This window comes from Pomacea canaliculata, linkage group LG5, assembly GCF_003073045.1.
Source record: "Pomacea canaliculata isolate SZHN2017 linkage group LG5, ASM307304v1, whole genome shotgun sequence".
NCBI lineage: Eukaryota > Metazoa > Mollusca > Gastropoda > Architaenioglossa > Ampullariidae > Pomacea > Pomacea canaliculata.
This window is the reverse complement of record NC_037594.1, coordinates 24,840,484-24,862,340: the sequence shown is the minus strand read 5'-3', so window position 1 is coordinate 24,862,340 and position 21,857 is coordinate 24,840,484. Positions and strand designations below refer to the sequence as shown.

Genomic DNA, 21,857 nt, shown 5'->3' with positions numbered 1-21,857 from the left:
TATAAGTAATATCCTTGCTAATGCTCCCGTGGTGAGTGGTTCATCAGAAGCGGTTTTTGTGCTGTGCTGAATCTTCTCGGCATAGTTTTGCCGAGCACTTGGATAAGCCTTTAAAAAAAATCAAAGGAAAAGGTGTCAAGGAAAAAAAGTAGAGATAGAAGACAAGTTCAAACAGTAGGAGAGAAAGTTGAGAGTAGGTTAGAAAATAAAGATGAAATAGCCAGTAAGAGAGAACAAGGTGGGCCATTAGTCACCAATCCAGAGAGAGGCTGGGTGTTCCTCTGGCATGATAAGGGTGTGGGTCTACAATTACATTTAAAAAATTACACTAAACACAAATAAGAAAGCAGTGACACTCAAAAATATAATGTTTATTTTGCTTTGTTAGCTGACAATTCATTACAAAGTTACTGTCTGACGTATAGATGTCGATAACATCAAATAGTCAAAAATATTTAATCACTCTAATTCCCTGGTTCTGCTTCTTGCACCATTTTCTTCATTTAATTACAGATCAATTTGAGAGAATAGGTTACACACATTATATAAAAATTCCTACAAACAAGTGTCAGGCACGTAATTTATTCATGTACATCAACTACGTATGCAAAAAAGTAACGTTTTCGAGTATAGCTTCCTCAATTTCAAGATCCTACAAAAGTTAAAAAAACTACATAGTATCGTTGATAATAATTTGTTTGCCTCATTCATTGATAATACTCAGTAAGCAATCTTCACTTCTGGGAAAGACTCCATTTACCAGTGCATTTCAGTTACTTGGTACAGTGTGCTATAGTGAGAGTGCAGGACATGACAGACTATTGCACAGGTTGGATGCACATAATACAATAATAATAAAGCCATCAAGCCCACAAGGCACTGCACCAGGACAGGTGAAACTTTAGTATTTACACACGCATCTGGGCCAAATTCATTCTCCATTTTAACGAAATGATATTGTTATGGACAGTAACAAGACCTGAGAATGCATTGCATATTAGACAACATTAGTCATCAGACATTAACACAGATATCAAGAGCAGAATTTATCATTCATCATCAAAGGTTAGAACTGAAAACAGCTATGGATACAGACTTATCTGGTTTAAGATTTAAAACATGATCTCATTGCTTAATTAACTCAAAAAAGTTAATAAATATGAAATGTCTATACACCCACAACAGCGTGTCAATTATTCAATATATTAGAAAATGTTTTGCCATCATGTAATTATGCTCATATTTTCTGTGAACTGCATATGTTCAACTTGATGACAAGAGTTCTGCCAAATACACACATCCATGGCAACGACAGGAAACTGTGTGGGGGATACACAGTAGGGGAAAATGTTAGTGCAGACATTTAAGAAAATTAAAAACACAAAAAAGTTTATTCCATGTCCACATTTTAGGTCATTACATATTCTGGGACATCTCAAGTAAGGACAAGTTGGTTCTACAACTTTTAGGTAACAGCTGTCAATGGGAGACCTCAAGAATGCTGACGTTTTGTCATTGCCTCTTGCAATGTTGTCTTAGATACAAATTACAAATTGACACTCATAATTTGCATTTTAAAAAAACATTTATTTAAAAATGAAGTGTAAATCACGCCTAATGTAGCATGGGGATATTCATATCAAAAGTGGAGCTGATATTAACCCAAGTTGCTTTGCCATGGTTTATAAAAACATCCAGCCTTCTGATGCCCCCACTTCCACTCCTCTCCCTCTCTCCCCCCTCCAAAAAAGGCCTGTCAGTTATATCCATGTATCCAAAATAGGATAAAGGGCCAGCATACAAACTTGCCCATACATGGTTAAGCTCCAACATAATCATTTACTACGGGATCATACATTGTAGCAGAAGGTAAATGCAGCCCCTACCACCCAATCCTTGGAACGCCAGGTATTTTCGACTGCACTTTTCTTGGCGCCATCTTTCCCTCTCTCTTTTTACCTTTCCCAACCCTCTTGGATACCCAGTATATTTATATATAAGCACATAAACCTCATAGTTCAAATTTCCAACAGTTATGCTTCTATCCACTCACAAATACTATCAGGCTGATTTGACTTGGCTGGTTACGGAGGACTGGAGGCAAGCAGCAGCTGAGAGGGTAAATCAGGCTAGGATACATGCAAAGGTTAATTAGAATAAGATGTGTGCAAAAATCCAGATGTATTATTAGAATGCTGTCATGCATAAAAAGATGAACTTTCACAAATAGGTCCTGGTAAGATGTAGCTGAGACCAAGAAGAAAAGGCAAACCTGATTTTCGTTCACAACCCAACATTTTCTACACACTTAGCAGACCACAACAATGGCCAGAATGAACAGCAACACCATCAGGTTTACCACCAACTGTCCCTATAGTTCCTATCCTGCTCTACTGATGCACGATCTAGACTCTGCTGGCTGTCACAGAAGAAAGATTTTAGGCAATCAGAATTAAGTGCTAAGAATTTTCCTATCTCAAGCATGATGATACACCACTTCAATTGTACATTTCTCTGCTTGGTAGTGAGCTCAAAGCAGGTGAACAAAAAATCAGCAGAAAAAAAACACACCAATGCAGCTGCAAACTTTAAAAAAAAAAAAATCCCAGAGATCTGAACCCAGAACCTTCTGGTGACAAGTGTTTCAACTTTTGGGCTGAGGACATGCTGGCTGATAAACATAGTGGAATGGAGTGATTGTACCATAATGTACTAGCTCACTGCTGCTCCAAAAAGCCCTTTGTGGCCAGCTGTAGCATCTATCCAATCCTAAGTACTAATACAGAATGGCAAGTGTAGGTTAGCAGTGCCAGCGAAAAGAATGAACGACAGTGTTGCTGCAAATGAATTTAAAAACTTTAATGAAATGACCATGTTTTCAACTATATTTTAAAACACAAATTGCTTGTGTACTCATGACAACTTCACAGGAGCAGGTGGTCAAAACAAGTAGCCTCATCAACTGGCAACAATGAATTGCATTTCAATGTTGGAAAATTTATATTATTAACTCATTCAGTATTGATATATTGATGCAATTGAGATGTGGCTATGAAGAGTCTCACAAATTTTGCCCCAAATATCTGTTCATATTCATATTAGTGGATATTTGCTAGTCCGAAGCAAAGCTCTGCAGATCTATCAGTGCCCTGAGATGGTAGATGTTTGCTGCTCAGAGCGTCCATGCATCACAGGTTTAACCGTGTTTGAAGAACTTTCTTTAGTCCATTTGCATGAAAATATTGTAACAAATTCATGCTTTCCTACCTACTTTCACAAACTTGTAGATTGCCAATCATCTGTTCACTTTCATTCAGATTTAATACACAAACAAAAGTTCATGCAGAACAATAAATAAATATTTAAGTTCAAGATATATTCCCTAAATGTTTGTGTGAAATATCGTTGTCATTGTTGTAGAGTTATAGGGGAAGGGATGGTGTGTTTAAACACAATGCACTTTAATTTTTGTGCCAACAGCAAAATGTTGATGTATCGGAGAAGTCAGTATTTAGACAGCATTGACAATATGACTCTGTTCATTTTGATTGAAAATATTATGATAGATTTTATTTTTCATTTGTGGAAACCTCATAAGCACAGCGCTGCCCTCCCAAAATTACCAAACTTTTCTAGGTCTGGAAAATGGTTTCCTGTTTTTCTACCAAAACTTTTAAGACATTCAAAAGTTTGCAAGAACCCTGGGCCAGCCAAGACCCATTTAGTCAAACTACTAGGCAATTGGTGATGATTTAATACTGGACACAGCAGGCATCAACAGCAGAGGTAGTATGTGGGAGCCAAACCAAATGAGCAATCAGAGAAAATCTGTAGATTGTGGTGTTGATCCCCTTCATAAGTAACTAACAAATAAATGATGGGGCAACATGCAATTTATTATGATTACATAAAACAAGTACATCATCTCGTGTGCCAAACACAATCTTTGTGAAATCACATACGATTTAACAACAAAGTAATCCAAAACACTCAAATACTTTCTGCTTTTGTCTGACTTTTTGAAGCAAGTCATTAGACAGGTGCAGCTTTTGACACTTTCTCTCCTACTTCAATGAAGTTAGTTTAAAATTCACCCAGCTCCATTCAAACACTTCATACTGGGATAATCACTTTAAAAAAAAATTCAAGGCATTGACATTGAGACAAGAGTTTCTTGTGTCCATATATGACAACAGCTAGTACAATACAGTAGAGGGCAAGAAGTCTGCAGGATGAGGCACCATGGAGGACTTCCATAAAAAGAAAAATCTGTTGCTGGCCAAAATCCAGTTGTAAGGCGTACAGTCCCTGAGAGTGTGACGGTGATGGGCTTCATGTACTACAACACATAAAAATCCTTACTTCTACAAGAGGAAACCAAAAGACCTCATGTGCTACAACACAAAATATCCCCACTTCTACAAGTGATCCAAGTTTACAACCTGTAAAATATTCCCACTTTTATATAAAAAAAACAACAACTGAAAGAGCTCATGTGTTATACAACCTCTTGACATCTGCAAGAGGAAGCTGAAATGCTCCAAATAACATAACCCTGGACTGCTAAATGTATATCACGTTAGAAATGAAGCAGATCTTGCATACTACATTAAAAAAATGCACTAAGTAGCCCCATTTAATATAAAATATATTATATGGCTAACTGTAATAGAACCAGTAATCTATCAAACACAAGAAAAACTCTTAAAATATCTGACCCTAAATACAGAATAAAACACCCAAGCTGCCTTAAACAAGAGAATGAGAATCACTTAAAATCTGTGACAGCTACTACTACTACCATCAGAAAATACTGAAGCATAAACAGATGTACTACCACTACAAAAAAATTAAAAACTGACAACCACTGATGAAAAATGAAATGGCCCTTAAGATACAAATATAATAATGGATGACAGAACCCTCAGTATGAGCAACCTACAACTAAGGTGGCTGGTCAAAATCTCATGTAGAGAGACCCCCCTACATAGGGCCACATGAGGAGGCAGGTGCTGAACACAAGCTAATAGAAACTGAAGCAATTAAAGGAGGAGGGTACCACTGAATTATAATCATTCCTACCCTACAGTCATTAACTGTAACCCAACAGGAGCAATTAAAATTTAAACTGAAAATAGGATTAAGGTAAGGAGAAAGGTACCACTGAATTATAATCAAGGTTAGGGTTAAACCTAACTCTAATCCAACATGATCTATTAGAACTAAAGCAAGTAAATTATAATCAAAAGAAATACAGCACAAACTTGTATATATCTTTACTGATTCTCAACTGATGGAAAAAAAAACCAAAACAAGACTTCACAAAACTAGAGAACACTACTCTCGCTCACAGACTTGTTTACCTTTATGATGACAATCATTCCAGAAAGTACCTGCATTTCCAGGGGAAAATATTTAATCTTGATGTGGTGTTTAATCAGATAAAACTTAAAAGGAGAATTCTTAATTTTTTTCTGTGGCTGTTGCTGCAATGAATGTTACTGAAATTATTTCTGCAATAATTGTAAACCTTGACAACTGACAGCATAAGCAGGAGTTGATGGCACACTTATTTATACCACTGTATTTGTTGTCATGATCTGGTTTTTAGACACACACACATATATATATATGTTCGATTATATTAAAGCTCCCATTCTGTGTGATTGTAAAATTTTTTAACTATTTGGTTTTCTTTTCAGCATTATTTGCCCGTAAGGGAGAAGGGGAGGAAACATTATGCTTCTGCCAGTTGATGGTGCTATGTTGGCACCAAGAGAAAAGTTATAAACCAGAGTTAAAAAGTAATGAAATGATTTGCTAATAATCTCAGAACGGCCAATCAATGTAAATTTTACAATAACACATTCTGTTGACAACCTATTTTCGTCAAGACTGTACAAGAAAACAAACAGCAAGAAGGAAACTAAAGAAAATTAAATTTTAGAAATAACAAAAATATCAAACTGTTATGGCTTGGCTTTAATTCCCATAATTTTGAAAAGTTCCTATATCAATTACATCTAACTTATAAAGGTAAACTAGTCTGCTCTCAGATAAACAACATATGTGCATGACTGCATAAATCCAAACTAGATTTTTTACTTTTTTAAAACCAATATTTAATGTGAGTTCAACTATTTCCAGAAAATTATAAGTCTTGAACTTGATTACAGCGACAAATGAAGAGCAGGATATGGGGCAGAGAGGGGGAGAACTGTTGTTTTACATTGAGCCAAAAACTAAAGTTAGACAGCCAGCCCTGTAAACAGATGTCACATAAAGAGAAAGAGCAGCGTGCCCAAGACGAAAGCTGAACCTAGGGTAGCCAACCTTCATTGTATTTGTGATAGGTGCTAATCATTGCGCCACCAGACTGCCCTTTACAGTAGCCTGTACATGGACTGAGGACAAACACTTGTTAACATGACTTGCAGACAAGATGAAAGAGGACAAGAAAAAGATAACCCTGACATCTGTATACGATGAGAGGCAAATGGGAAACAAACTGATATGCTGGAAAGTCTGGAATTTTTAATCTTTAACAGCCAAAATGTTGAGAGACAGCTCTGTAATTACAGTATCATCATTGCTTAGGGTGTTGCAGAAAATGGCCTTCAAGCAAAAATTGTTACAAAATCAGTCTGTACCTAGACCACGAAGATAATAATATGTGGACACTACAAATATTGTGTACGTAGGGCATACAGAAAGAATCCTCTCATTTAAGACAGCCCTGTTCAGTCTATCAACCCTATTTTGGAACCTCTTCAGTGGACTGAGGTAAGTTGGTAGAAAATGGTGCCACGACATACGGTGAATGCCCAGAAACCATATTGGACATGGTCTTCTGACGGACTAGTTCCTCATATGCAGCTTGCTGCATGGCACTGAGCTGTGGAGCATAGATACTGAGTGACGACGGGGAAGACAAAATTGCTTGCATGAAGGCAGGGTGGACTGTAGGCACCAAACCATGGGCAATCTCTCCAGCTGTCACTGCTGCTGGTTTGACAGGCTGAAATCAAACAAATATAACCATGATCAGTTTTGCTGAAGGTTTGACAGGCTGAAATCTCACAGTCATGGTGATTAATTGCTGGAAAGTCATAGCAATTAAGCACTAGCTTTGGAGCACCCTTTCAGACTTGTTTAAAATTAAACCCACAATCTCAAAATCTAAGTAATATTCTTCTTGATAAGTCTATAATCTAAGGCTACTAAATTAAATTATTTGTGCAGTCTTGCTTCACAGTAAGTAAAATCTTAAGCAAATTCATAATCTCAAAAGGCAGCTTTAATTATCTATGTCAGAATATTTGCAGCTGCTAGCTGAGCAAATCCTTTTGAATAATGCTTTATTAACTTTGTACATGATGTTATTTCAGTCAAAATAAAAATGCAAATGCCAGACATGTGCAAAAACCTAGCTGGAATGCTAAATCTTAGGAGAAAAGGACACCAGTTCTTGTGCTTTGCACTTTTTATACATTTGGCAATCTTAACCCCCCCTTTTCAACCTCACTTTTGTACATATTCACCTTTCACTCGCCTTTGATATCCTAGCTTATGTGTATTTCCTAATTATTCTTATAGTACTTAATTACTTAGTTTATTTTTTCCCTGTATAGGGTGAGGGCTAAATGGAAAAAAAAACATTTTCTTGCTTATATCTCTCATTAATAAAGAATTGTTATTGTCAGAGCACAGTTGCTTATCTCAATGGTTCTCAAAGTGTGGGTTGCACATCAGGTGGTCCGCGGCTGACAGTCATATCATATATCAGCAAAGTGATGTTTAAATCAAATACGCTAATTAGTCTAGTATTGATTTCACTCGAGTTTTAATTTTATCAATGCCCAACTGCTTGTTGGCATAAAACCCAGGCTTACCAACTAGGTCTTTACGTCACAGCGTGAGCATTGCAACATTTAATTGCATCATCCATTACCCTTAGAAACGCAGTGCACGACCTTATTTTTAATTGTTATGTATCCTTTGCAAAGTATATAATCTGATGTAAACGTATTACTATACTACTGTCAAAAAAGTATATTTAGTTTTGAATTGTAATATTGTAATGAACCAAATGCAGCAATTTAAATTTGAAATTTATGGTACAGAGTGATTTTAGGTCTTTGTGGTCCATCATATTTTTTACTTTAGTAAAGTGGTCTGCAGTCTAAAATATTTCAAGAATTACTGGCTTATCTGACCTGTAGAGCACTCTGCACACCAGGTATGGGCTAGCTCACTGTCAGGGAGACAACTATCCATGGTTAAAGAGCTAGTGTAACCTAAGAAAGTTAGCCTAATATCCAATGTGCTGATTTCCTGAAAACATTCTCGCCAAAACAGATCTGACCTTTACACTTATGTGTGTGTTTTAATCTTCCATCTGAAATGTAAATTTGTACTACTCATATTCATTCTAAAACTGTGCAGTCACATGACCTTCCTGTTCAAAAATGGTTAGCAACGACTTACCCGAGGTAGAGCAGTGAACTGTGTACCAAAGAGAGCAGAGTGCAGCACCTCCTGTTGCTGTTGTTGTTGTTGCTGCTGCTGTTTGCCATCAGACATCTCTTGACCTCTACCCTGACTGGTCACAGACGACTTAGATAAACTTGTGAAAGCGCTGCTGTTTGTACTGCTAGTGCCGATATAGTGCATGGGAGCTCGAGGTTTACGTTCAGCTGCCCTGCTGCTTGCACTCACACGACCTCTGGAAGGAAAATGCCTGGCATGCATGTTGCTCAAGTCCATAGCCATGTTCTCGTTTCTGCTACCACTGCAGTCAGAGTTGTCTGGCTCCAAGAGAACCGAGGACTCAAAGTGATGAGCGTCAAGTGTGTAGTTGGGTTGATGGAGAACCTGAATACGACTAAGAACTTGGTCTGGGGGTGGAAACATCATGCTGGACTCAGTGTGGCAGAAAGGCTGTAAGAGGATATTGCTATGTGCAGGTTGGGGAGTAGGCAATATGGATGAGGAAAGCGCAGACCCATAGTATAGGTCAGGAGGTGGATTAAATGTTGTAGAACCAGGGTGCGATGAGGAAAAGGGTGCAGTGCATGATGCTGGTATTTGTGTTGAGTGAACCATGAGCATATGAGACTTAGATGAGACGTCGGAGCAATGTGCAGGTTTAATTTTCAACTGCTGCACATGTTGATGGAGAGATGTGTTACCAGCATCATGCCCGATATGATGATGGTGGCGTTGGGGCTGACTGTGCTGATGATGTTCACACTGTCGGCTGCTTTGTTGATGCTCAAGATGGCTACTTGCTCTGGAGTGACTATGAGGCAGTGAGGAAGCTGAGGAAATGGATAAGGATGAGAGATGTGATGGATATTCTGGGGCTCGCAGGACTGACTGAACTGTCTGAGAAGAATTTGTTTCCAGTGAATGATCTGAGAAACTGTTAACTGTATGACGAATAGAGGGGTTGTTATGTTGTGAGTGGTTTTGTGTTATCACCTTACGGTGCATTATGGGTGACATTATACTGGTCTGGATGCGATGTCGTACAACAGGAACTTCCAATGGCGTCTGCTGCTGCACTAGAAATGACTTGTTTGTCATCTCATACATGTCCTCAACACTGCATGCTTTTCTATGCATGTCCACATGTCCACGAATACCATCCGAAGAAGACACCTGAAGATTTGTTTCCATCACTTTGTTGCTAAGTGTCTTTGACAGCTGGTTGCTGAGGGTTGGTGCCGCAGACTCCAACTCCACTTTCTCCATATTTTTATCAACTTCTTTACCCTATTTAAACAAAACATCCTATAACTGTGAACTGGAAAGATTAGATATTTGTACTAATTTTTTTACCATTTCAAGAAAACAAAACCTCTTATAATTGTTAACTAGGAAAGATTTGATATTTGCATTAAGTTCTTTGCCATGTTCCAATATAGTTTCCTTGTTAACAATTGCCCTTGTGGATTAATAAAGTTGTATTGTACTTCAGCCATTCACACCTGACTTTGGATCACCTGGTACAAGAAAAGACAACTGAACAGTGTAATCAGACAGATGATCTCCAGCAGCTTAGTGTCCTGAATGCTCCTGATAGTTAAATTTATAAAAAACAAATACAATGCATATCTGATTTAAAAAAACTCACATAAAATTTAAAGCTGCCAACACCAGTTGAACAAAATTTGTGTACTTTCTTGTCATCCATATTTGATCCAGTGGAAGCACTAGCCTGTTGATCATAAAACAGAATAGAAATAAAGAACATAGGAAGACTGGCTTGGTAATATGTAATTTTAAAAAAGAAGTAGATCCAAGAAACAACTGAGACAAACTTACTCTAATTTGAAAGTGCTCTATACAACTGTCATATTTAAAAGTTGCCTCCATGATGTCTTTTTGTCTCTCTACTGCTAACATCCTTGTCAAAGTATGTACTTTTCATTCATCAAGATTTATCATAGCATGTTCTAAAATTAGCAGTTGTGCTTTATCGTAGAATGTTCCAAAAACCCCATGCTAAGCAAGCTGACCGAGCAGCTGTGCTTCATTTGAAATGCAAAATTATGCAAAAGGTCAGTTGGTCACTTTAAAAAAGGCATAAACCAAATTTTATGGATCTGCAAATACGTAGAGATTTCTGAATAGCATACAAATGCAGCCACTTCATGAAATATTAGAATAGCTTTGGGGATGAAAAACTGCCGCTGGGAATGAGTTTAGATTTTTTCCCCTTTTGTGAATAAGCACAATATGAAAAGACGTATTTTGCTCCCCAAATCTAAACCAAACTATGACAAGGCTTAGTGTGGTGAAAGGGAAAGAATCTTATTATAAAAGCATTCATTAATCATATTTCCATTTCCCATCTTTCTATTGTAGCCTTGGCAGATTCAAAACAGATATCCAAAACACATAGCAGGAGATTTTCACACAGATAAATTTCATTTTGATATTAGATTTTTTAACAATAGATTTCTCCTGTTAGCGTTAACGCTTTTATTCTATTATTTTTTTCACCACTTCCTTTATCTCACCTGTTTGTCAGTATGAATCTTAAGTCTACTCTCCTTCTCTGCAGGTGATGGAAGTACGTTTGGGTCACTTAATGTCTGTGTCTTCTGTTGCTGGCAAGCTCGCATCCTACGAACATGTTTTTCATATGGAAGAATTAACCTGAAACAAAAAGAATATAAAGCCTGTTTTGTCTTCTTCCTTCAAAATGCTGAGCATGCTAAGATCCCTCTACACAAGGACACTGAAGGACAAGCGCACCACCCTATCTACACAAGCCACTGTCCTGGTACTGTCCGTGTCACTAATAAACCAAGCCAAGATCCATCAAGACAGGGACAGCAAGTTACAAGCACATCACCCTATCCACACATGCCACTGTCCTGGTGCTGTCATTAATAAACCATGCCGATATTCATCAAGACGACACTAAATTACAAGCACATCACCCTATTTACATATGATTGGCTTTTATAGACATGTATTAGTAGGTTGAGTGTATTTTTAAGTAATGTCAGAAGTTAGGTAAAATAATCCTGGACCAGGCCACTCATATCAAGTCTTGTCCATGTCAAATGGTGTTACATAACTTTCATGAAGAATTAGTTCAAACAAAAATAATTAAGCCACTCTTCAAAATTCTGGATGCATAATAGCATTCAACCAAAGAGGATACGAGCCACCACTGTTTTACAAGGGTTTGAAGTCAGGTGGCGGTCATGGCGCACAGGACCACTCCCCCATTAGGACAGTAAACGTCACTAGCTGCTCGTGCCTTTGTTTTGACAATCGTGTACTGGCAATACACACAGTCAGGTGCACACGTTTTCACACTTTTCGGAAATAGAGCTTGAAAACATATTTCAAAGGGGTGACTTGCACAATTTAAAAAAAAAAACAAAACAAAAAAGAAACGTTTCAAGTCTATATTAGCACTGGTTTTGCAAGTAACTCTAATTGGACAGATTTTTTTTCACACAAAGACACTATGGTTGTTACACATCTAAAACTTCTTTACACCCAGTGCCTTTGCAAAAATATATAATATGCACACAAATATTTGCTTCAAATTTAACATTATTCTATTTTTCCTTGTGGATGCTGTAGAAAAGTGTCTATTGTTTTCTTTCAAAATGCAAAATGCACCCGTATATTTCAAAATAATTGAACAAGACTACCTGGTTTGCATTTGATGGAGGGGCACATGAGCAAACTCAATTTCTGTTCAAAATGTTCTAGAAATCGAGCTACCAATGTCCCTCTCTCACCCTGATGAATGTACTCAAAGAGTTCAGTGGCAAAGCCCTGATATTGGCTCCAACACAATGTTAAGGAACTGACCCAGGTCCAAACATCACTGATAACAAGTGACTTTCCCAAAATATGAGCAGCACAACCTCCTTTGCTTTCCGGACAATACTGTACTGCTATGCAACCTTCCCTCTGCGGGTCCATTTGACTGTGTGACTGCTCGACTTAGGGGGAGGGGGGGAGAGATGTGGCACCCACACTACAGCACTATTTCTGCCTCCTTTTATGACAATTTATCTCTCTTCATCTTTCAGAAAAGAGAGAGAGAAAAAAAAAACCTTTAGTTTGAGAGTTGGGACAACTCGGAGCAGCACACCATGTAACACCAGGCATCCCTGTGCAAACAATTATACTCGTAACAGGGTGGCGTGGAAGCAGTCATATCTGGGTTAGCGTGGCTTCACTTTCCCGCCTAAGTGGTCGCTCTTATTATCCTCTTTGATTCAACTGCTGAACAAACAGTAAGACAGCTCATACTCAAAAGGACAAACATTTTTCTGCATACTTTTCATAATGTCGACGGGTACAGGTTGCAGCACTAGTATTGCCAGGATTACCACCAAGGTTGTCATATAGCACTTTCCAAAGCTTTTTGTTGGTTATCTGCAACACAAACACACATAGGATCAATCCAGCAATATCCCAAATAATACAGAAATTACCCCAATCTAAATAGTTTAATGTTACTTCTGATTCGTATTAACTCAGCCACAAGACAGTTTAAAGTCTATGCTGCTGTTGTTGCATGTACCGCATTCTGTGTACCACATACCATCTACCAGGTGCCATCTACCATGTATCACATACTATGTACTATATGAAATGCCATATACTTTATACCATGTGCTTTTTACTGTCTACTACATACATCTACTATGTGCCATCTACCACGTACCATCTACCATCACCCTTGATAGATGACAAAACTTTAAGACTTGCCTAACCCAATTTATGATTTATATACTGTCACAAAAGAGTAGTAATAGGGCTATGGTGTGGGTTTTGCACTTCTGCTCTATTCACTAGACAGGCAAACGCACTGGCAAACTGACCGACAGAAAGAGGGCATTGCAGCCGGTTACGTAAGAGCAGTTATCGCTTCAAGCTTATGTTTGCTAATTAAAAGACCATTCACGTCACGACGGACACATAATGTAGGGCCAGGGCTGCCATGGGAAGCTAGTGACGTAATAGACGAACCTTAGAGGGACATACTGCCCTTTGATTACGATTTAGAGAAGGACAATATTGTCACAAAGCAAGCTAGTGAAGGGAAACCAGACAATTAGGCACCGGGATTAGGTAACATAGGTAGAGGCTGATGGGAACTCTTGTCTCATACTTGCTGCGATGCGTGATTGGTTGCAGCGGTATGTCATGTGCAGTGGTATGTATGACCAATTGAATGCATGTATGGCTGAAGCCAGCGTTTTAATATTGGGTTTGGAGGCAAAGTCGAGGCTTTTCGCTACGGATTCTTGGTGGGTGCGCATCAGAAAGGACTTGGCAACTCAAGTCTTTGCCACCTCGCTGTCTGGTTCTACCAGTGAGATCCAGAGTAGAGATTGGCAAAGAAGGTGATAGCCCACTCATCAAACTGAGCGTAAAAGAAGAGTAACCTTGTCCCTGCGAACCCATGATCAACTCCTGGCAGCGTAGTGGAAAAGTTGCTCTGGTCACAAGAGTCGGTGCTGATTTCTACTTTGAGAAACTTCAGGCCTGCTGGTGATGAAACCAAGGTGCACACTGGTGCATGGGGACAATTCGCGTGAACTTCGTCCCAATTCTCTACTTCGTACATTTTTTCATCGCGGACCCAGACAGCGGAAGACCAAAGTCATTGAACATCACTTATGCTGCGCTTCGAGAGTCCTCCATACAGCAAGAACCATTGTGCGAACTCGCAAGTGACAGTTGTGTGTGTCCATCAGAGACTAACATTCCACACAACAAGGGCGCTTGGGTCAAGCTAAGAGGCATGTGTATGTGTATTGTACGGAATGAGTGAGCGTGCAGTGGTACGCGTGTGGTAGATAAGAATAGATAGATTGACTTGATATCTGGATTAGTATTAAGGAGAATAATTAGTATTAACGGGACACCCTAGAAAACTAGCCAAGATACGGAATTAGTTCATTTGCATGTTCTTTGTTTATTCCTTCATCATTTTGTAATTTGTGTAATACTCTTGATGATTAATAACTTTCTTTAATACACTAAACTGCCTTGTGTTGTTTATTGGGGTTATGCATACTGGGGGCTTGAGCTAAGTAAAAAGAGTAATTAGTAATTTAGTGTAAGTTTACACGGTAAATGTCCGTGTGAGTTGGTAGAGGTATCAAGAGTGTGATCAGGCCGAGGTGACGGAGACTGCAACCTCTGACCATCTTCACGTGCTCTTCCCCAGAGTCAGCGACATATACTAACCTTTTCGTATCCTCCAAGTTGCTGTGCTGCCTTGTAAAATAAATACAGATCAACTGAAAATAGAAATACACCCAATGTTAAACCCCAATTCTAGCCAAATCTTTCACATGGAAATAATAACAGAAAACAGTACACTGGTGAGTGCAGACAGGTACCATGTTACAATCTAAGAGTAAGACTAATCTTCCTTAAGTCCAGAAAGGTTGAAAATTAAAAATCTAAGATTTACATGATATCACTATTGTTTTGATATCATTTGTTCTGCCTTTGAGCAAAACTTCAAAAACAGTTTTTGACACCTTTCACACAATCAGTTGCCATGGAGATAATTAAATGGCACACAATTTCAAAAGCTTATAATTTTTTTCTATTGTGAGTAAACTATAAAATCATTTTTATAGAAAACTGAAAGATCTACATTTTCTAGCTTCAAAAGGTATAGAAACAAAAGAAAATGACAGTTTAGTGATTCTGTTTCATCTAAGCCTATCATCTAACTTCATGTTTAATGGAAACTATAACCATATTTTAATGTTTTCTTACATATAACCTTCAACATAACAAAATTATTTCACTTTTACAAAAGTAAACATGCTGTTGTATGTCCTAATGCTGACCAGACTCCATAAAAATTTACAGGAATCACAAAATGATTAAAAATTAAGATTTTCATCAAATTTAAGGGTCATTTCTAAAACTAACCTATGAGATTTAAGTCATCCAGTCCTTCTAATTCTAACTACAAAACAGTTCTACAAAAAGTCTGCCATTTTCATCTCTATTACATTTATATGAGTAATATAAAGAAACAAATTTGCTTGGATTCTCATTTCAAAATTTTATTAGCTAAATTAAAGAAAAGACAGAAAATAAAAAGCAAAATTCTTTGAACATAATACTAACATATGCTCTTTACCTACCATTTCTCTCATGTGCACACACACACACACCCCACAGAGACTTACTCTGCTTAAAGCCAAGAGAAGGCAAGCGATCGATGGGCGAGTTACGCTTGTCCATAAATTTATAAATGTTGGTGAGAAATTCCCTCTCTTCTTGGCTCACATCATGTTTGGTTGCTATCAGTCCATTTCTGTTAAATAGTTTTTGAGACTGGAAGAAATAAAAAAACCCATCAAATTCTACTTCAAAGAAAGCTAGAAAGTCAACATCATAATAATAATGGATATTTATATAGTACTTTTCCAAAATAATTTCCTCAGAGCGCTACAAACAGACCAAACCTAAATAAACTAACATGCAAACGTGTGGATGTTTGTTTATGCCGTGCCAACAACTATGGCTATATCACTGCGATCAATAAGTGGAAATGTTACAGATGTGACATTGCTACTGACTTTGACCCTTGGTGTGGCACTGGCACTGGATGTAGTGGAGCTATGATCAGAACCATAGTCATTGCTGTCTGAATCTTGGTTAGAGTCTTTCCTAGACAGCAGTCTTCGTTTTCTTGGGCGCCCCTTAAGGTTAGGTGCTTTAGAGTAAAGAAAAAAACAGTAACTGTCATAAAGACAAAATATAAGTGGACAACAAGAAAATAGTTTTCATTTATTAATATTTATTTCTCCTAATAATACACAAACAAACGAACAGATTCTTTGTCAGGAAGTTATTGCTCCTTATGTGACCAGCACATACACGAGAACTGGCACCCACCAGTGCTAACCCTTGGCCACTGTGATACCATTCCCAGTGAAAACCTTCAAAGCTCTTGAACATAAGAAGTTTGTATTAACAAAATGGAAACACTTTTGGTGGATTTGCAACCATTGCCTCGACAAGGTCATTATTGTGTAATGTTATTGTAACCATTTTCATATGCTAGTTACTGTAATTTTTATAACAAATGTGATGGTCAAGGCAGGGCCATAAATCTGACCAGTGACACGGGACATGCTGAACACAAGACAGCAGGGTAGAATAGTTTTAGTATCTGCGAACTTCTCTGAATCGGTCCAAGATAAAAAGGTGACCAGTAACGTCCAACAGGTACGAAGAGGCGACTTAGCCTCGGACTAGGTGAGAATCATCCCTTTCCAAGTTTGCATGCTGGCGAGCGGAGGTCCGTCTCGAGGAGACGTAAGAAAGTTGCTTGCTGGACTTTGTATATGTATAGTTGGAAGTTTACGCCAGCACGAAGTTAGACATTGTATTGATGTAATTGAAGAAGTGAACTGTGAATGTTGGAGAATGAACTAAGAACACTGAAATGTGAACATTGGATTACGAATTGTGAACATTTACGAGGTGAGACATCAAGGCCAGATAAGTTTTAAGAATTACATTTGGACCCAAATGTAAACATATTCCTGTATATATGAACAGTTTTATTACATTCTTTTGATTTGTGTATATATATTGATCTATCTTACTGATTTGGTGAATGGACATGTAGTGAGTGTTGTAATTAAGTGTGGTCGAATGCTTGTCAAGAGAGTTATCCATTGCGTGACAGAGCATTCAAACGTTACAACTTGCCAGCACTCCCAACCTTTACACTATGCCCTTTCAAGTCCAAAAGAATGGTCCATGGTTCCTGCAGCTACTGTCACCAACAAGTGTCCTTTCAAGACTTTTTCAAAATTTGACAGAGCGGTGAATGCGGAAAACTAATGGATGCTGACATTACTGCTGAGGTGGTAAACAAGAAACAAAAGGAAAATGAGAGTGGGGATGAGGAAGAAGAAGGAAATAATGTTGATACCCAGCCTGTCCCCAGTTGAAAAGAAGCAAGGCAGGCTATTGGCATACTGTGCAGATTTTTTTAATCTATGCTGAATCTTGAGGAAAATGTGTTTCGGTCCATTGAAGAGATTGTTGAGTGAGATGCATCAGTTAACAGACTTTTTTTCTCTAAAGGTAAGGTGTTTCATTGGACTGTTTGATAGTACATATTGTAGATACATGGATATACAAGTATACCTATCAAATGACAATATAATACAGTAAACGGTTATAATAATTAAGCCGGGAAAAAACATTGCCCTTGATAAATCTGCACCTATTACACTGTTTTCTGTAACTCAAAAACTCTGCAGGTAAAAAATTTTAGGTGGTTCTTTCTGAGTTTGGCTTAGCGAGGTCCAACTGTATTATGCATTCATGACATATTAACTTTAAAAAATTAATATAATTTGCTGTGTGATTAGACTAAAAGATTTTCCCCCCAAATTGTCACAAATCTGGAAAAAGCCTTCAATATATTTATTTAAAAAGATCCACAAATAAATGAACCAGTGCTTTTCAAATTCGTGTTGTTCAATGTTCAAAGGACCCTTCTGAAAGAATATTGCCTTTTTATCTACATTCACAGACTTTGCCATTTTCTGAACTTAATTGTATAGAAAAAGATTTCTAAAGCATTTAAAATCTATGCTGAATTGAATCCTTACCAAGGTGGTCCATTCGGAAATCCAAATCATCTAGTTCTGGATAATCACAGACTTCTCGGCAAAACATAACACGCACCCCTCGTTTCTGGCATGCGAAGCCTCCAACAGCCATGACCAAAGCATTTTTCAACCATTTGTCTGTCACTGTCTCGAGCCGCTTTAGAACAGCACGGTAACGACAGTATTGTGGATAACTCATAACAATGACAGGAGCACGTGGATCTCTTGTGTCAAAATCTGAAATCAAGGACAAATTTGCAATATATTATTTATGTATCTATAATAAGTTGAAATTTTAAAATGAATCTAAGACAATGCCTAGATAACATTGGTTCTTTAGTCTTATAGTGGCTGGACTGGTTCCGTAAAACCGTCATATTAAGATTTACAAAAATCAACCAAAATATGAAATCAGGCACACATTTGCAATAACTCATTTATATATCTATAATAAGATTAAATTTTAAAAAAATCTACGACAATGATGATGACATTGAATCTTTACTCTTGTAGTGGTTGGACTGCTACAGTATAATATTCATATTAAAAGATTTGCAAAAATCCACCAAAATCAGGTTGTAACTGAGAGGGGTGATAGTAGGTGGAAAATCATAATGTCTGTTTCACTCCATGAACTATGACTTCAAGCATCTATAGCCCCAAGTTCATCTATTTAAATGTTGAATAAAGCTCTTAAAAACCATATAATTATTTTTTTGGTCATTTTTGTCATTGTTCTGGTGAACTATCCAGGTAAAAGCAACTGATCAATACGTGTACCATGGTAGACAAAGATGCTTTCTTAAAATGAACTATTTATACTTTTGAACACAATTTCTGCTAAAAAAAAGTTGCAATTAATAATAATAATAATCATGAGGATTTATATAGCACCTTGCAAAGATATGCTCAGAACGCTTTACATAAATAATATATATAGACTAAATCATCAACAACCATGCACCCATATCACATGTAAGATACACTCACTTCTACACCACACACCCACTTGTACACAAAGTATATTACAGACAAACATTATGCACACTCATGGTCAGGATAGGGTCATAGTGAAGTTGTTGTTCTGAAAAGATGTGTCTTAAGAGTGTCGAAGGCTGATGGGTAATCCATTCCAAGTTGATAGGGTTTGACAGTAGAATGACCTCTGTCTTTATGTCTTTCTCTTAGCTAGTGGCGCTCACAGAAGCTTGGTGTCAGAAGATGAGCAAAGATGTCGTGCAGGCAAATAGATGGATAGTTTGCAGAGGTACTGAGAACCAGTCCCAGAAACAGTGGAGAAAATCAAAGTGGAAAGTTTGTAGGCTATATGATCCATGACTGGCAGCCAGTGAAGAGAGTGTATAATAGGTGATATATGTTCATATCTAAATGGTCTGCAGATGAGGTGAGCAGCATTATTCTGAATCCTTTGAATTAAGCACAGTCACAAGAATCTTAATTTTATAAACATGTTACTTCTGCAAAAGGTCATTAATGAAGCACAACTGACTGATGTGTGCTGGTTAAGAGACAACAATGAACTGGGGCTCATTATTTTAACCAAAAATCATATCCTCACGGCTATATCAACCTATCGCCATGACTATACTATCTTGGTAAACATAGCTGGAATAATATGGTTGGGTCTCAATGACCAGTGACTTAATGAATAAGCAATATCTTTCAAAATGTACTTTATTTTTAATTATTTCTGAAGGGTAGTAATATAAGGCAATTTTTTTTCTGCCAGAGGTCATAATATTGAGTAAACTGACAAAAGTAGTGTATTTAAAAAAATACTTAATACTATTCAACGTGTGATTTCTGTAAAAAGGTCATAATAGAGCACAAACTGATGTTAATATATTGTGACCAAAAGTGTTCAAAGAAAATAGTTCTGCAACAGCTGCAAGTTTGTTCTGTGAAAAATATTCAATTTTGAGGAAAGAATGGAACTGTCTAACGTACCCCTATTGCCTTTTCATTTAAAAAAGACAAATACATTACTTCTGTTCAATTAGGCCAATTTGAAAAAAAAAAACTTGCCATAACTGTTCTAAAATTTCCAAGATATATCTGTGACATAAAATTCAGTCAGTTTATGACAAGAACAAAAATCAATCTGAAGTACTCCCTACTGCGTGGATTATGAACATTATACAGGTGCTCTAAAATAAGATAAAATCACCACCAACCTAAAATGAAATCTGTACTACAACTCCTATAAACCATCAAGCTAAAATGTAATTAGCCTCTAAAGCTGGGAACTTAAATTTTGGTCCCCAAATAACCATTTCCTCTTTCTGCCTCAACTACTGTTGTATAAATAATCTCTCTGCAACATCAAACATACCAATGAATCAATACCGTCATTTATACATTAGGACAGATCATTCAAGGCACACTTCCCTCTCCCACTTCCTCAACTAAGACATCCACTATACAAAAACTGGTTCTCTGGGAGGCCAGCCACTCAGTCTTGTAGCCTTCTAGTATTATCTCTTCACCTGTTTCCTGTCTTGCTTTTTCCACATCCTCAAGGTAAAGTCCTCTGTTACTTGGCACAAAGGCTTGGCCTATGTCATCAGCGATACCACCAGTTTTAATCATGGTCTCATCGCTGTCCTTGAGGTCTTGAAGACAGTGAAGTTCATGGCCATATGGCCAGGAGACACCATAGATAAGAAGCTGGCACAGGTCAGGAACGGTAAGAATCAGTTTCTCAGACACAGCCAGCAGCTCATCCTAAAACATGTCATTAATAATGGATAAGAATACAGAGGTCAGGATCATGTCACTAATACACTGTAAGAATTAGTTTCTTAGATATAGCTAGCAGTTAATCTTGTCATTAATACATGGATAAGAATACATGTCAGCAACAGCAATAATCAGTGTTTCAGATGCAGCTAGCAGCTTATCCTAAAACATGTCATTAACCCTTAACATACCAAGGGGGGGTCCTCAGAGGACCAGAGGGTGACGTTAAGTGATTCTGTCGTAACAATAACAATTTACTCTTGATTTTTTGTATGTGTCCCGCATCAACTTAAGATAACTATTATATAATTTTATTTTAGAAATGTTCTTTTAAACAAATGTAAAATAAAATGCAAACACTTTGTGAGACACATTGGAAGATCAGCACAACTGCAATGTGCTAAGGACTGTAGCGATGGCAACATATGAATCGCTACATTTTGGTGAAATGATATAACTGGTTGTACAGGAATATTTTACTGTATGTAATCAGATGTAAAAATGTACACTCTTATGAAGAAGAGAATATGAATTTTATTGGCTAACTACTATTGAAATAATTAAAATATTTGATGCTTAAATTATCGCTGAAATATTGTTTCAGAAGCCCCCCAAACTTAATTTGAGTAATCTGTCGCAAGAAACTTGAGAAAGTTTCAAAAATTGGGGTCCTTGGAGGATCCCAGCTTGGTAAACGTTGACGACGTAGGCTTGGTATGTTAAGGGTTAGTATGGGGAAAAGAATAAGGTGGCAGCATCAAACAGCAAGAATAAACTTTAAATACAAAAGCCTGAAATTTTTCTATAAAAGAAGTCACTTAAATGCTTCCCGAGCATTAGTGGTGTCCAAAACTTTCAAAACATATCCACGACAATACTGAGCATCAGTCCAAAACTAATCCCTCCTATTTATTTTCATGGAAACTACAACAGATTCAAAGA

The 21,857-nt window shown here is 37.5% G+C and overlaps 1 protein-coding gene across 3 annotated transcripts in view; it reads right to left on the bottom strand.

Annotated features, from left to right (window-relative positions):
- Positions 1-355: 355 nt before the first annotated feature.
- LOC112565410 overlaps positions 356-21,857 on the bottom strand; it is a 30,211-nt gene continuing 8,709 nt past the window's right edge. For 2 of the 3 annotated variants that reach the window (XM_025240850.1, XM_025240848.1), the window contains 10 exons: positions 20,663-20,900; positions 18,156-18,392; positions 16,101-16,237; positions 15,708-15,855; positions 14,743-14,795; positions 12,821-12,918; positions 11,028-11,166; positions 10,139-10,222; positions 8,488-9,777; positions 356-7,018 (listed from right to left, as the gene is read on the bottom strand). In XM_025240850.1, coding sequence (XP_025096635.1) covers positions 6,755-7,018; positions 8,488-9,777; positions 10,139-10,222; positions 11,028-11,166; positions 12,821-12,918; positions 14,743-14,795; positions 15,708-15,855; positions 16,101-16,237; positions 18,156-18,392; positions 20,663-20,900 — 2,688 coding nt within the window. In that variant the 3' untranslated portion in view covers positions 356-6,754. The remainder of the gene's footprint in view (positions 7,019-8,487; positions 9,778-10,138; positions 10,223-11,027; positions 11,167-12,820; positions 12,919-14,742; positions 14,796-15,707; positions 15,856-16,100; positions 16,238-18,155; positions 18,393-20,662; positions 20,901-21,857) is intronic. The other variant, XM_025240849.1, reaches the window with a different exon arrangement.